General features: G+C 40.8%; 1 protein-coding gene across 2 annotated transcripts; it reads right to left on the reverse strand.

Moving 5' to 3' along the window:
• Positions 1–4327: 4327 nt before the first annotated feature.
• Positions 4328–16715, reverse strand: impdh2 (IMP (inosine 5'-monophosphate) dehydrogenase 2). Of its 2 annotated transcripts, XM_072449362.1 has the most exons (15): positions 16260–16715; positions 13163–13211; positions 12206–12307; positions 11111–11185; positions 10674–10880; positions 10455–10542; positions 10176–10375; positions 9703–9793; positions 9521–9616; positions 8362–8433; positions 6718–6861; positions 6479–6623; positions 6211–6354; positions 5438–5521; positions 4328–4547 (listed from the first exon to the last, which is right to left on the reverse strand). In XM_072449362.1, exons 1-15 carry the CDS (start codon positions 16355–16357, stop codon positions 4526–4528), a joined length of 1617 nt encoding a protein of 538 aa, XP_072305463.1. In that variant the 5' UTR covers positions 16358–16715; the 3' UTR covers positions 4328–4525. The 2 variants fall into 2 exon arrangements, with proteins under 2 accessions (XP_072305463.1, XP_072305464.1); XM_072449363.1 differs by lacking the exon at positions 8362–8433 and having other exon boundaries at positions 16260–16714.
• Positions 16716–16882: the final 167 nt, after the last annotated feature.

A 16882-nucleotide genomic window follows, 5' to 3' on the forward strand; every position in this document is an offset into this window, starting at 1 on the left:
TAATAATTAGCTATTTGTCATTTAATTTCTTGTACGCAGGCATAACGTTTAGTAAAAAACAACTTTAATGAGCTTTTAACCTTGTTCCTCATCGTTCGTTTACTCAAGCTGTGTTTCTTTTCATGGATGTTTGAGTAATCCTGTATGATCAGAAACTTACTGTGTTTACCTACCCCCTATCTCCGCCCATATCCCAGTACTTAGTTGGAAAAACTCCAAGTGAAATGTCACATTGTCACCTTTAAAAATAAAGTGAAAATCTGCTGCTTGTGACGGCAAAACGTCAGTATGAAGAGGCGGAGCTTATCGGTTCCGCAGTTTCGAACAGGAAGTCAATGGACCTGTTTCTATTACTGAGCCATTTTAAATCAATATGGCAGTTTACTGTGAACAAAATGTAAAATGATGACCTATTCAATTCTAAGTACAAGGGAAAAAGCTTTATACGTCTCCTTTAATGTGGTTCTAAAGTCACATTTAAGTTTTGAAAATGTTCTGATGTGGCCCTTATCTCCCATAGTAAAATCCTCACGACTCAGTGCGTATAAATAAACCTGGACAAACCTGTTGGAGTCCTCAGCTCTGCATCAACAAAAACACGATAAAAATACAGGAGGTTGGACAGGAAACACACCCTTTTATGGTCAGAATCATAAAGGTGTGATATACTTGTATTCAGATTTTAGATTAGTTTTGACTCACTTATACGTACATTTTATCTTAGTCCCATGCATTAAAAGTACTCTATCAGCTACAGAGCATAGAGCATATATTGAATTCATAATAATACTGCCTTAATAACCCTTTATACACATGCATTTATGTACACAAATACTGTATAAATGCCTGTAACAGAGCAGTGCGTTCATAACATTGCATTTCATGTTCTTATTACAATGCCAAAAAATGATATAAATTGCGGTAACACTTTATTTTAAGTAACTACATAATATGCATACATGAAAGAGGTTCATTTAAAGTTAATTCATATTTATTCATACCCTAATAGTGTCTTATTCTGCCGCTTATTATATATTTGCTTACACTTTCTTAACAATAAACTTACTGCTTTTTAGTATTAGGACATTTTTGCACATGAATTACGGTCCTCAAAGGCTTTTACGAACTCCTGTACAAAAAATACATGCTAATACGATGGAATAAAGAGAACCTAAATAGGAAAGTGTTAAGTGTAATAGGGTTTATAACACATTAATAAGGGTCGAAAATAAAGTGTTACCTAAAGTGTTACCTTAAGTTAAAAGGTCAAGTACAAATACCTCATTCCAGGGCTCTTATCGCTGCCCTGATGTGGAGGCAGATGTCTACAGTCTCCTCTCACATACTTCTCTATTGTCGCGTCCGTTCCACTTCCACACTTCCTGGAACAATCGAGTTTGAAAGAATAACTGATTTCACATATTTGCTGAGCTCTGCTGGCTGCAGTCCCGTCCCTGTTCGGACTCGTTTTGAGATCTTGTTCTTCGGTTTATAAGCCGCGCGTCATTTTATCCTAGTTCTGATTTGTTTTGGTTTAGTTTAGTTAGATCCAGCACTATTTACCACTAAACGCCCTGGTTTAGTGGTGTTTTAACTCTGGTTTGGATCCTAGTTTAGTCACTTTAAGCTTTGCATAGTCGTCATCCACATGCTAAGCCCTATGTTATAAGACTTACTCATAGCCGTTGTGTTAATAAAATCAGATAAAATGTTGATTAACAAAGATACATTTATTCTTTTTGTATTCATATCATAATTGTAAACCTTAATTAATCCTTGTGCATACAACTCTACCATTAGTTTTGCTTTCCTTTTGCTTATGAAACTAGAAAAATGTAAAATGTCTGTATACATGTGCTCAAATACACTCATTTACACTTTAATTCAACTAAATATACCTCATGTTTTTAGTCCCATAGAATCAGATAAATCCAAATGTGACTGAACAGGAGAAGGAAAACAAAACCACACCCTTTAGTTTTAGATAAGCATAAGCAGGATTTTATTTCTGACCGTTGTAATGAAAAAGTCTCACCTGGAGTTGAGGGCCGAAGTGGAACCCGCGTCTGTGTCTTGGACTGAGGCTGGTCTCAGTCCTGGCGTTTGTCCTGGAATGGCCCGGAGTCACTTCCTTAAATACGACCTTGTTTTCTTTCACTTTCTCTTCAGCGCTGACTCCTCCCCCTGATCCCTGACTTCATTCATAAAGTCTGTGAGCGCAGATCCGGGGCACGCGCGCGAGTCACACACTTCAGTTTGATTGAGTTCATATCTTTCAAATCTTTATTTTATTAAAAGAAAAGCGTAATTATACTGTTTGTTGCTATTACTTTTGTACTGAAGGGTTCGAGTTATCTTTTCATCCATGGGGCCAAACTGTTTGGGGCCCAATCAGATATTTAGTGTTGTAATGATTGTGCGTCCGCCCCCATGCTTCAGAAACATTGTATGAAATCGTTTATGTTGAATTTAATTTTTAGTTAAATGTGAAATCGAGAATATATTTTCCAGAAATTATGATCTCAAATGGGATAAAAAATGAAAAAACACAACAGGGAATGTTCTCCATTAGGCAATTAAGATGTTAGGGTTAGGTCATGTTTTGAAAAAAAGATCCTTCATCATCCTTATATAAATGTTATTTTCTTTGATTTTTAAACTAACATAACTAATCAAACACAAAACAAATATCCAAACAGCGACAATATTCAGATTATCTTTTAACCCACAGTTTTTATGTACCGTTTTCAATGGCTGTAAAGTGCAAATATGTAGTAATGACAGTAACGCCAATGCAAGCCCTTGTAGTACATGTACTTGTAGTACTTGTACAGGGTCCGGGGCATGTAAGGTGTATATGGACCATCACTGAATACAAAATAACACAAGACAAATAGACATCAACTAAGCATCAAAAACGACAAAATCACCGCAGATGAAAAAGTCCCACTTAGTCCAAAGTTGGTCACCTTTGTCCATTTCCAAATTAAGTCAGAATGTCATTAGCATTGTCATTAACAGGGCGAAAATGTGAAATGGCAGATTTGTGTGTTTTAGGGTCTGAACTTGTGTCCTGTATATGAACAGTTGTACTGTGGCCAAACCTGCTCGCCAAAGCCTGGTCCCATCAGATGTCAGAGCTGAGCAGGTCAGGGCCCGGGGCCACAGAGGGGCATTGTGCCCTTGGGCAAGACACTTCACCCAAAGTGCTTTGAAGGTGGAAAAGTGATATATAAATACACTATAATAATGACAAATCAAACTGAAGTGCAGCTGGAAGGTTCTGAACAAGTTGTCATGATCAAAGCTAAGTAACTCCCCTTTATAAAACATCACACAAGTAATGAATTAATTAATTGTGTTTTAATTGAGTTTTCTGAGTGACAGAGTAAAATGTATAATTGTGTGAGGACTGAAACACAATTGACAGAATTTGGTTCCTGTTTTGGGCTCATTCTACATTTATACAATTAACAATTGTTGTGAATTCTAAAAATAAAAAATACTGTCTTTATAAATAATCAGTTTTTAAAATGACTGATAAAGATGAGTACTCGGCTATATGGGGCATGATGTCACAGCCTAACACTGAGTTTACGAGATACAAAGATGGAAGGAAAGACCATAAATAGCCAAGATGGTTCTTTTATTTAGTATAGATTTTACATTTCTGTTGATCTCAGTTTCTAAGACGGACAAAAAAGAACATGGCCCGATTTCCTCCAATATTAATTTGAACAGTAACGTGGGAAAGCTGCACGGGCATAAAAGTGGTTCTTTCCCGTGTGAACTCCCCTAAAGGTCGTTAATATCGGTGTAAAATGAGAGCAGTAAATGAGCAGATCTTTGTGGTGAAGAGAGGCAGGTGAAGCAAACGGAGCAGAACCGACCGCAACCTGTGTCAGGCTGGAAAGTCCGGGAAAAACCTCCACACCAACTTCATCCACACAATGTACAGGTGAAACGTGAAATTAACTGTCCGTTGATGCATATTTATAATTTCTTTTTATTGACTTACAATACGTACAATAGGCTTATTGTACATGTCTTCACTGGTAGAGGAAACCTACGCAGACACAGGGAGAAGATGCAAACTTCACACAAAAGCCCCACGCGGGATAAAGGCCTGAATATTGAACCTACAACGCAGTGGCCGTAGCAACCACACATCCAAGCCTTAAACCACTGCACCGCCAGCGATCGAGATGCACATTATTTCTTCAGGTCATAATCCTGAAAGAAGGAACTATTTTGCTAATGCTGTGCAGGGGTCGAGTCAGAGAAGAAATCGCCCTAGATGAGTCCATTGAAAAGCAGACAAGAGAAGTCCAGTTATGGAAAAACACATCTTTATTGGACATACGTTATGACAGAACACGCTGCATCAGACGCCTGTCACTCAGCAGAGCCCTGGTTCACACGTGCACATGGTTTGATGCATAGATGGAGCTGGTGGAAGACTCAAGTTCAGAAGTTCCTTGTGAAATGTTTGCATATTGTTCGGTTTGGACGGAAACGCAGTGTCTCAGAAAAGGCGCTTTTCGTAACTGAAAGAAAAGAGGAATATTGTTAGTTGCATTTACTTTTCCCCCCCAACAGATACAATAGAATAGAATAAACGTCATTATCCTCGAGAGGCAATTTGTCTTGGGCAAGATGTTATAGTATTTTTATGCAAAACCATACAATATTCACGCATGCATTTAAAAGACAGCAGTATCATGTGCAAGTGAAGCAGCGGAGCCGTTTCTGGCCTGTTTTATGACCTCATAAATATCAATATCTATAATATATAGACAGTTTTGCTGTTGTAGTCAATAATTCATATTTGTTGGTATCCATAATTTGAAATCTGACAGGAATTTCATAAATTAAGTCATCACTTTATCACTGCATACATTTTATAATAATTGATAATTCCAACATATTAAATTAGAAAATTACATTTTATAATTTAAAACATTATCCAAGCATACATACAACCTCGTATTTAGAGAGATTGCTTCCACTTTAACATTGGTGCTATGTACTGTGTATATTATAAATATTAGACACACTCCCCAACCCTCTCTATTATACACACAAACAAGAGTATGGGAATAAAAGACATAGATTGATGAGTTTGCGTAATTGCCCAGCTCTGCACCAACCCAGGGCAATTCAAAGCGTTAAACGAGACACCACAAACGTCCCGATGAGGGAAGTCACACTGAAAAGCAGACTGTGGTCAGAACTGAAAGGCCGGCACAGACTACAACGTCATGACGCTGCTCAAAAGCCCTGAGTCAAGCAACTTTTGTCCATCATTGCCCACATAGATCACTCGATTTCAGACGAGTCCGTATTGAACAAAGGTGAGGAACAGCCACGCGATGGAAGGTTATAGATTAAACCTGAATACATTTAAGTAAAAAAAAGAATGAAAAAGAGATTGAACCTGTGCAAGCTGTGGACTCCTCCCTCGACTTGTGCTGACGTGGTCCTCTTCTCGAATTTCAGGTCCCCAGAATACATCATGGACCTGAATTCAAGAGAAAGGGCAAGGTTAACGTCATCAGGAGAACGCTGAGAAACAGATAAACTTACGTCTGTAACAATCCGCATTTTCAAACATACCGAATTTTTGGCCGGGGTGCGACTTATACTTATACTCTGGAGTGACTTATGTGATATTATTTGTTAATTATACACTTGCAACCGTATTTCATACTCCAGTGCAACTTATGTTTTTTCCCCTAACCCTAACCCTCTTATAGTCCGGAAAATACGGTAAAAATACTTACAAATATCACTGGGATAACGCAAAGAAATCGGTTGTGAAAAGGCTCGTTAATGTCGACATTTACGCGTATGAATTACTACTATGCTATTATCGGACCACTAACCACTGAGCCACCGGCGCCTCACGACTGTGGTCCGACGGAAACAGAAACAGGTTTGTGTGTAAAAACTCAAAGCCGCTGCTAATCTGAAAAGTGCTGAATTGAGCTTTATCCTTGAGGAAGTGCGCGGTGAAGATTTCCTGCTACAAGATTAAGTAACAAAAGTACTTCCGTGAATACTGGTCGGCCATAACACCATAAGCGCTCCAGACCTGGGTAAAACCAACAAGCGCTGCAGTTTGGAGACTGCTCCGATCCACTACATCCAAATGGTTGTGGTTCGGATTACAGAGACCGCTGCCCCCTGCTGTCGGAGAGGTGTAATTACCGTAGCTGCGTTAGACTCTTGGAGCCGATGTCCTGACAGGAGTGTTGGATTCCGGCGAGGAGATAAGGAATAAACTTATGGATGGAGCCTTTGTCCTGCACTGCCCCGGAAACGCCCTGGGCCACTTTGATCTTATCGCACTCGCTGGAAACACAAAACAAGACAAATAAATATCATTACATTGACAGAAATTGTGGCCGTCCCGTATTTGAATTGGAATATTTATTTGAGATGTGAGTGATAGTAGCAGTATTGGCGTTGGCCGTACCTGAAGTATCGGGTCTGAGAGCCTAGGTTCTTGTCCATTGCGTCCAGGGAGCCCATGCCTCTGTATTTCTTGAGCCTGATTCCGTCGGAGAAGAAGTATTCACCCGGAGCTTCACTGGTGGCAGCGAGAAGAGACCCCATCATCACTGAGAGAAAATACAATACATTGGGTTATTTGTTTTTTCAAGTTTTGATCAATTACGCAGCCCAGGCCACAGTTTATGTTGACTGAAGTGTTACCGGTGGATGCTCCCAAGGCCAGTGCTTTGGCGATGTGACCCACGGTCTGAATGCCTCCGTCGGCGATCACTGGGACTCCAAACCGGCGAGCGTATTCCGACACCTTGTAGACCGCGGTGGCCTGGGGACGACCACACGCCAGTACTGAGGAGCGAGAGGGATGAGAGGTCAACTGCAGAAGGCGTTAGAGTACTTCAGATTGACCAGCAAAGGACTTTTTTTGAAGCATATTAAGCAAAACTACTTTTCAACACAACTCAAATAGTTTCTCCCCCCTTTAATTAGAGTTTGAGTAATGAGAATGTGTGTAGGTTGAAGGGTGTGGACACAATGCCATAAATCAAACTCATTCCCTTCATTTCACTTTTTTACATTTTAAACAAGCTCCTTCCCGAATTTCACCAGCAGAGGGCAACAGACACTTGATCCAGACACAGATCTGTGCCAGAGCCTTCAAAGATATACATGTTTTTGATATTTTACAGTGAGAAAATATATTTTGTAATGGTGTTGTCAAAACACTCAATTTGGATACCAGGGAAAATGCTCAATTTCTACAACACTGTGATAATAAAACAATAGAATAGAATGTAAGTTAAGTTTTTGTCAACGTTTTAGTATTAATTGTAGGGCCATCTCATATCCTTCATGATACATTGTCATTTGTTGTGACTATTCCAAATGCGCCACAGGTGATTTTCCCCACAGTTGTGAAGGAAAACAGACATAAACTGCAGCTAAACGGGAACTAGAGATGCATCAGCACCAACTCCCATAATGAAAGACAAAATAAGTGAGGAGAAATATCCTTAAACCAGTTATACAAATATTATAAAAGCTTCTGTTAAGTATTATAATGCTATATCACGTTACCAAATGTTAGGCCATATCGTCTCCCCCTAATCGATTAGTACCAGGGCTTTGATGAAAATGTTGAGTCAAAAAGCCTGTCAAAGCAGATTATTGACACATCACTTTTAGTTACTTTGTGCAGAATCATTTACATTTGAGTTTGAGAACATTTGGTGGAATAAACTGAAGTGCTTTCGAGTTAGTGACAAACTACAGGCAAAAGCTGAGCCAGACGGTGGGCGGCGGCGGCGGCGGCAGCGGCAGCTCGACTCTCGGGGCGGTGTGGGAGTGGAACTTGGGACAGGTCAGTGAGTCGAGGTGGACGGTCTGACATTAGTTTGAACACAGAACAGGCACAACCCCAAAACCTCAGAGTCTTTACACACCAGAGGGGAAACCCGCCAAACGCTTCAGATCTTTCAATTTCAACTATCGTTTTAAACATCAACAACCGCCTTCTCATTCAAATCCCTCCTAAAATAGTCTCGGGAGCAGCTGGTGCCCCACGATAGAATCAAGTGTAAGCGCCAACACTTTACTGATGTTTACTCTTGACTCTATCAGTCTAAACAGTCTAAAACACACAGACTGGTTTGGATTAACTGCAGATCACGTGACGTAGACCAAGCACATTTGCTGTGACTTGGGGGTCTGGTGTGTAAGGGCCTCGACACAACCACTACTGATGCAAAGCCGTTAGCCAATCAGTGCAGCAGGCTGTGAAGTGGGCGGGCACTCTCGGTAAGTACGGCCAGTGGGAGTCCAGCGCAGGCCAGAGTGGGCGGGACTTACTGGAGTATCCTGTAACAGTGGCTGGGGTTTTGGGGCTGTGGCGCTTTATGGCGGGAGGGACAGAGGGCGGGGCTAAGGGCGGCGGCGCGGACGGAAGAAGAGTTTAAAGGACAGAGATGGACAAATGGAGTGAGATAAAGAGATAAATAAACAAAAGACAATGACAAACAATGAACGTAAAGCTCCTGGTCGTTATTTCTATTGTACAGTTAAGAGTTTTTGGACACCAAATAACAGTTGGAATATGGTGACTGAAAGCTTCTAAATAGAGATTAAATATCCATAAAAGAGTGTTATCGATGAATTGACATTTATAGATAATAATGCCGTTGTCTTAGTTATAAAAGGTGTTTTCAGATGTGCTTTTGAGTCTGTAAAGAGTCCAGGTAACGATTATAAAATGCACAACTGAGGAACATGACATAATTTCAGAGCTTTAGTAGAAGTGTTAAAACTGTGGATTTTTGATTGCTATTTGTCTGTTGTCATGTCTCTCTTCATTGTATGTTATGTGTCTGCTTTTATATGACCTTAAGTATTGTTTTTCCCTGATCTTCATAGTACTTATGTCATGTCCTATATTTCTGTCTACATCGACCTGCCAATGGGACTAGAGATGAAAGCTAACTTGCAAGGCCAACTCTGGCACGTTTACATGTTGGACAAACACATGATTGATGTGCACCGTTTCATATGAATTAAATAAAAATAAACCAACCATTTTTTTATTTTTTTATTTATCGCTGCAGAGCTAATAAAAATATAATTCATTTGTAAAGTATTGGTATATATGTTCATTTACTTGCATAGGTTGTTTAAAAAAATAAATAAAATGAATGTATAAAAAGGTTAATTTGGAAAGCTGTTCCCTAAAGTATATTGGCCCATCCCTAGTTCCATGAATGCAGATTTAGGTCAATCACACCTGTTTTGAACCAGTTTAAACCTTCAATAAGTCAAATATTGAACTACATTGTACTTTGAGGAACACAGTTCTAGTGTTATACCGTTTTGTCATCTTTCTCTGAGATGATGCGCTTTTATAGAGTGTATTCTTCTTTGAGACGAGTTACAGCTTTTTCAGGAGGTGTGGATTTGTGTTAAATGTATGTAAATTCTGTCTCAATGATAAAGTATGAGTGTGGACAGTGGGACAGACCCTCCTGTGTGATGCAGATGGAGCCAGAGCCCATCCCGACCCTGAGTGCGTCCGCACCAGCGTCGATCAGATTCTTGGCCTGAGCCGCTGTCACCACTGTAAAAAAACAAACACGTGGAGAAACACATCAGAAAGTGAAGATGCAACACAACTGCCCCCTGGTGGTCCGAGTGTGTACTGACCGTTCCCTCCGATCACCTGCAGCTCCGGGTACTTTTCCTTTATGTATTTGATCATATTAATCTGGAAAATGGAGTTTCCCTGTGACGAGTCCTAGAGAGAGAAAAGGACACGGCGTCAGAAAAGTAACCGGCCAGTCACAACCGTGAGAAGGATTTTAAGGTATTTAAAGTTAGTTTGTTTCGGTAACAAGTCAAATCTGCTTAAATTCTGAAATAAATTATCTCAATCTTGATATACTCTATACTTTCATTTACAATTACGCATACATTTTAAATTTTGATAGCAACTTTGTATGCCTGGTGAGCGTTGTGACATTATATAGCACAAAGTAATAGTATTTTATGGCATTCTTCTAGTTTCATAGGCAACGTAGAGACTTGCACTGCTGTTATAAACCGGTTATCCTTTAAAAGTACCAAAATGCAACAGTCCCCAGACATTGTGGCGTCTGCAAACACTAGAGGCCCCTCACCAGGACCACCACGTCCACGCCGCTCTGCACCAGCAGGTCCAGTCTGTACTTGTCGTCGTTGTGCGTGCCGATGGCTGCCCCGCACAGCAGCTGCTTCCTGGGGTCTTTCGAGGCCAAAGGGAAGTCCCTGTTCTTCTTCAGGTCTGTGCGGGCGATGATGGACACCAGGCTGCCCTCCTCGTTCACGATGGGAAGTTTACCTGGGAAAGAAAGCGAACAGAATGATTGTTGGATAGTAACTTTTGTGGCTACGTTTAGAAGAGTGTGAAAATACATTACCTTTTTTACTCCTTTGAAGGATCCCATTGGCCTCTTTCAGCGTGATTCCTGCTGGAGCCACGACCAGGTCCTCCTTCTTTGTCATGACCTGGATTTAACAATGGGACAATTGTTAGAGTAAAATATATTCAGTCAAATTACAGTTTAGAGTTTGGACTTAAAGCAAACACTTGATCTGCATTTCACTTTTAAAAGACATTAACTGAACCTTTCCCCCACCTCGCTGAGCAGCAGGTCGTGGTCCTCCTCCTTCAGGAAGTCGATATCCCTGGATGAGATGATTCCCACCAGTTTCCCCCCCATTTTCCCGCTGTCGGTGATGGGAATGCCGCAGAATCCGTGGCGAGCCTTGGCTTGGAACACGTCCCTCACGTGTTCGTCTGGACTCATCACCACAGGGTCAGTGATGAAGCCCTGCTCGTACCTCTGCGGGGGAAGAACAAGAGGGGCACAGGGGGCTCACGTGAGGCACAGGACACTAGACGGGAGGGCTGTTTGTAAACTAAAGGTGAGGCAAGGAACAGGGACAGAAAGGGTCTTGAGTTATTCACTATTGAAAGAAAAAACAATGAATTGAAGTTAGGTCATCATCAGCGCTGCATCCACAACATGGCGCTAACAGATGCTTCACAGCTGGAGTGTGATGAGAGCAGTACCTTGACTTTGCGCACTTCATTCGCCTGGAACTCTGGAGTGCAGTTGTGGTGGATGAAGCCAATTCCACCGGTCAGCTGCAGAAAGAAACATGTTTTCAACCGCTTAGTCTGGATTAGACAAAATTAAAACCAAATTCTTAAAATGTGCAGGTCAAATGTACACTATATTTTCGAAGAGGGCAACAAATTGAACATTAATTTATTATATATTTTTTACATTTATATGACCACTGTTTTGAAGATATGCAAAATGTGAACATAGGGTGTAATAAAGCTGATGGAAAAGGGTCAGGGTAATTGCATATCCTTCTAAGTTTAAAGCAATAGTTCTTAACTTTTGTGGGTAATTTGACAGATGAGGTTTAGTTAAAGACAAAAAGACTGTTACTAATTTCACAGAAACACATTTCTATCAGACAATATATACCGTGAAAGTCGGCTTATAAGCCACTTTATTATCAAATGCGTTGAACCCTATGCATCGATGCGGTGGGCTAACGGCCTCTAGGGGCGCTCTAGCAGGAAGCTCTCTTTTGCTCACTCGACCAGAGGCAGAAGTGAAGAGACAGACACTGGGGATTCAGCTCACAGAGAGATCGAGGAGCAGCTTGTATATCCAGGAGCGCTCTATAGTCCGTCTTTTACGGTATTGTCCGATTATCGTAAAAAAGATTTTGAAAATATATTTATTTTTGTCAATATGGCCTATCCCTAATATATAGTATAACAAAACAGAGACATTATCAGGACAAACCAAATGAAAAATATACACTTTTGTAGCACCAAATTGGGACTAAAGACAAAACCATTATTAAACCACAGCTTGATCCACCAAAACAATGCTTTTACATAAACATTTTCACCAACTATCTCCTTTCACTGTTATCAAAGTCTGTATTAGACTAAATCCTGAACCTATATATAAAAGTCACATGATCTGAGCGAGCATTGAACCCAAGAGCCTGTTGCTGAGAGCGGCCTCAGCTCGTGTTACTATACATTCCAGGCAGTATCAAGAGCTCGGTCGGGCTCGGGAGTGTTTGGTCGCTGTCAGGAGGAGGACGCAGAAGAGCAGAGTGCGTTTATCGTACTCACCGCCATAGCGATAGCCATGCTGGCCTCTGAGACCGTGTCCATGGGAGAAGACACAAAAGGAGTTTTCATAGTGATGCGTTTGGTCAGTGCCGATGTCAGGTCCTGAATCATACAAAAGGAAGTTGTTGTTTTTAGTCCTAAAAGCTATACATTTCAGAAACTACACTCTGAAGACAACATATACAACCCAGCCATAACAAACACTCAAAGACCAATTATTCTCTATGGACTACGAGAACAACCATCTACCGTATTTACCGGACTATAAGTCGCACCTTTTTCATTGTTTTGGTCGGGGTGCGACTTATGTGATATTATTTGTTATTTTCACACGACAACCACAAGTTGTTATAATCTGTCCTTTCCTCCTGTTTCTACTGCGTTGTAACAACGAAATTTCCCCTTGTGTGGATATTAAAGGTTTATCTTATCTTATCTTAAGAGGGCGCTCAAGGCTCTAAGTGAAGCAGAAGAAGAATCTGCACTTCCTCTATCTCTGGAGTTCGCAGAGCTGTTTAGAAGTGACACAGAGGAAGAAGAATTCAATGGATTTAGTGATTTGGGGTGATACTGATGCTTTGGTAAACGTGTTAGCATGTTCTTTATGCTATAGTTATGTGAATAACTGTTAATATGTTACGTTAACATACCAGACACTTACCACAGTTCGTTGTCTGTGCGTCATGTAGCTGAAGGTGTTACGTTAGCATACGTACACCTATTCACCATGTTCTCTAATCTGTTATTATTTTAAATTACATTTCAAGATTAAATGTCTGTTCTTGGTCTTGGACTGTATCAAATACATTTCCTCAAAAATGCAACTTATATGTTTTTAAATGTATTGTATTGAAATTATTGGCATACACGGTTTACACTGTTGATTAAAAATAACTGAATAGCCTCACAGTACCAGATGGTGTGGTCAGCGGATGTGTTGACAGCGAAACCACTCACCACTTGTTCTGCTGTGAAGTCGATGTACCCGGGAAGAATCAGGAAGTCACTGAGGAAAGAGACACGACAGTTTTAGGCACAAATGGTTCGGAAGAAGATGCAAAAGCAAAAAAACTATTTTACAGTCATAATATGTTGTAGTGGTGGTTCTGAGACCCTGAAAGTTGTAATTGGCACGTAATTTTGTAACCGTCAAGCGTAATGTATGAACGAAACGCAACAAAACGAGAAGACGTTTCCCGTATGTTTAATTCCCGCGACTCCACCTAGTCTTCGGAGGATTTGAAGTTTAAAAAGCATATTGGGGGAGCAGAGTCCAGGGCCATGATCCTTTGGTCTATTTCTGGACGCGTGTGTGGAAGGGAACGGGAAGTCCTGCGCCCGACTCTGCCTTGCGAGAACCAGAACCTTCTTCAATATCTCAAAACCAAAAGATCTTCATATTATTGATTGAACCATAATTTAAGCCACTAATTTATAAAAGCCAAATCAAAACGGGTCTAAAATTGGACTGCTTCTGGATAAACAAACAGTTATCACATTTATACTTTATATTAGAAGTGGGTTGGCCCTGGGACAAGTTGGCCACTGTCCAGGGTGTACCCCGCCTAAGGCCCGAAGTCACTGGGATAGGCTCCAGTCACCCGCGACCCCAAAAGGGAACAAGCGGTAGAAAATGGATGGATGGATTAGAAGTGGGTAGTATCATAAATGTTGTTTTGAAGCTATGCAAATTTTGAATATTGGATGTAAAAAAGAATATACAATAACAATTTAAATTAAGCAAACTTAAAAGGGATATTTTTGCACTTTTAGAGCCTACATCTGCCCCTCATCCCCCCCCCCCAAAAGACATTTTTTTATACAAACAAAAAACCCATAATACATTTAAAAAAGATTAATTGAATTTTCGTTACTATCGCCTAACTATACTTAATATTTTGAGGGCTAAATTGCGGATCAATCATAACACGATTAAACCGCCATTCAAAACTAATCCTTTAACAAAAACCTTTCACTCTTTCACTCAAGAAGCTAAATTGTACAATCCGTTAAATCATAGTAAACGGTGATTTGGTTTTAAGTGCTACTAGTGCTAAAATTAAGGCCATTTTATTCCTATTAAGTGCAAATGTTTAGGTGCGAAAAGTGAATTATTTTGACACCTATAATAGTAAAAAAGAAACATAAACCCACTCAAAACCAGAGGTCAAGCTGGGCTCTTCAACCACCAGAACTGATACGAGTCAGGAGTAAAATGCGGCTCATTCATGTTTTGTCTCATGTGACTCAAGACTCTCAAATGTTGTGCGAGGAAAATAGTCCCGCAGCAGTTCAAATGGCGACGCAAAGGTTAAATATGTGACCGTACCTTATTTCATCTCGCGCTTCACGGGCCAACAACAAATTCCTTTTTTGGTCGAGGTCGGTGGAAATGCACACCGATATTGCTGTTGGTATTTTTTAATCATTTTCCTTGCTCAACATCCCACCTTTTCATCAATAATCATCCATCCATTTTCTACCGCTTGTTCCCTTTCGGGGTCGCGGGTGACTGGAGCCTATCCCAGTGACTTCGGGCCTTCAATAATCATAAGATATTTAAATATTATTGTAACGTTTACATTTTGCAGACCTCTAACAACTACTCGTCTCCATGGAGATGACATTGCTTTGCCTCGAACATTCCACAGTATCGCATTAAACGTACCCATCGTGGATTACAAGACACATCTGTGCAGAGGCAAGCTCACTCACAGTAAAAGTACAGTTTTTTAACCCAATTAAAACTCCTGTAAGTGAATACAATCATGACAGAAGTGTTAAGTGCCACACATACAACATTAAAGTCAATGCAGGAACATCTCCACGAAGACAAGCAGGTGGCGGACCCCCACAGTAACGTCACATGGTACAATGTAGAGCGATTTAACAGTGCTAATTTAAACCAGGCGGTCTCAAACTGAGAGGGATTGTGAAAGTAGGTTATTAGGTCTCCACGCAGTACATTTATTCCATGTTTTTGGGGCTAGTTCTCTCCAGTTTGGTCAGGATTCTTTCACTCCTTTTGTTTTTGGACTGATTTAGACAGTTTGAAGACCGAGGCAGGCTGCAAACGGAAAAGACTTTCAATGGAGGTGGCATTTGGTGCATCAAAGTTTGAATAAGAAACCAATGATTATAATGATCAAAACATTCCAAAAGAAGGGTGTTTGATGACTAATAACTTTTTCTTAAGAACTAAGCCGTTGATCATCAAGAATGTTTACCACAAGTTTATAGAGACTGGTTTAACAGTCCCAACACGTTTAGCAGACAACTTTAAACAGAATGTAGGAGGGACTGGCTGGTCAGGCAAGAGACTGGTGGCAAAAGTGGTCCCTATTTGAACCTTTTCATTGTATTAATAACATGTTTCGAGTATAAATGTCACTTATTACATATACCGATCAAAAAAGCACACTTTGTACATAAAACAAGGTTATTATGTTCATATTATGTTCACAGTGTTCCTATGTCATCAGAATGTGGGGATGGAGGTGAACAAAGTCGACCATTTAAAAAGGATTTTCAAAGATTAGCCAACATCAGATCTGAATGTTCTACAACAACATAATGGAAGAGCCTTAAAAGTGACTTTGAGCTTAATAAAAAAAAAAAAGTACAACTCAAGCTAAAATGTGTAATATATCTGTAAATATAATGATAAACCACAGCAGGTGTCAACACTTCAGTGGGTATTTGTCCAGTAAAACCTAAAATGTGTTACTATAAAACAGAGAATTTCTATTTACCAGAACCATCTAGATTTAGTGTCAATTTCCCATTTGAAATCACTTTTTCCTCCATTATTATCAAAAATTTTAGCATGTCTTTGTTTACAAACTTGGAGTCAATACTACAAGCGTAAAGTAAAGGCCTAACCGGCTTTGTGTTAATCTTATTTACAGACTATGGCTGACACTTTAATGGGAAACACTTGATTTACACTCAAACCGATCATAAATACACCTGCTGGAGAAGATGCAAGAGGTCAAACGTGCATGACCTTGCGTGGCCACGGCGTGTCGCGTGTGCGTGGAGGTGCTTTCTTTACTTGTACGTGAGTCCGTCTCCTCCGTTGAAAAGCTGCTGCCCGCTGAGCCCGTCCTCCGGTACGTAGCCCGTCTGCCCGCTGATCAGGAGTTCCGCCATGACACGCGCCGGAGATGTCTACTTCACCGGGATCAACCGCGTGGATCAAAACCTGCCCCGTTCCCTGTGTGAGAGCGACAAGTGATCTCCGCAGGATCGTCTCAAGTGAACCAGAACTTTCCTCGTGTCTGCAGCAGCCGCTTCGCACCTTTAGCTAACAGTTAGCCTGCGTCAGCCCCGAGAAGCCCCCGCACCGTGCCCGTGTCCGCGTGATGGATGTTTGCGGTTAGAGTGCGGTGAATAGAGCCGCTCTGCCGTGTTTGTCCCCGGTGCACGGTCTGGATGTTTGCAAGGGCAGAGCGCTCATGATCTTCGGCTGCTGCAGGGGAGACACGTGCGGCGTGACTGACGTGACATTACGAAAGTTTCCGGCAAAGCCGGCGTCACATCCGGGACACGCCCACTTAGCGTAATGTCAACCAAGATAACACAGATAATCATTGGATCAATGGATAACCCATGAATCTATTATATTATTCTACCCAGCAAAAATTGCCCCAAAAACAAATAAACTAATGCGCTGTT

The sequence above is a fragment of the Eucyclogobius newberryi genome, unplaced genomic scaffold (genome assembly GCF_026437365.1).
Source record: "Eucyclogobius newberryi isolate DKJ021-1_F unplaced genomic scaffold, fEucNew1.0.hap1 SCAF_17, whole genome shotgun sequence".
NCBI classification, from domain to species: Eukaryota; Metazoa; Chordata; class Actinopteri; order Gobiiformes; family Gobiidae; genus Eucyclogobius; species Eucyclogobius newberryi.

What these genes read in the sequence shown, in the direction of transcription:
- impdh2 (XM_072449362.1), bottom strand. Translation starts at nt 16,357, where the DNA reads ATGGCGGAACTCCTGATCAGCGGGCAGACGGGCTACGTACCGGAGGAC. An exon ending in GGAGACGGACTCACGTACAA is followed by an intron (nt 13,212 to 16,259) that starts GTAAAGAAAGCA and finishes CTCTTTCCTCAG; the next exon opens with TGACTTCCTGATTCTTCCCG. An exon ending in TCTCAGACCCGATACTTCAG is followed by an intron (nt 6,355 to 6,478) that starts GTACGGCCAACG and finishes TTGTGTTTCCAG; the next exon opens with CGAGTGCGATAAGATCAAAG.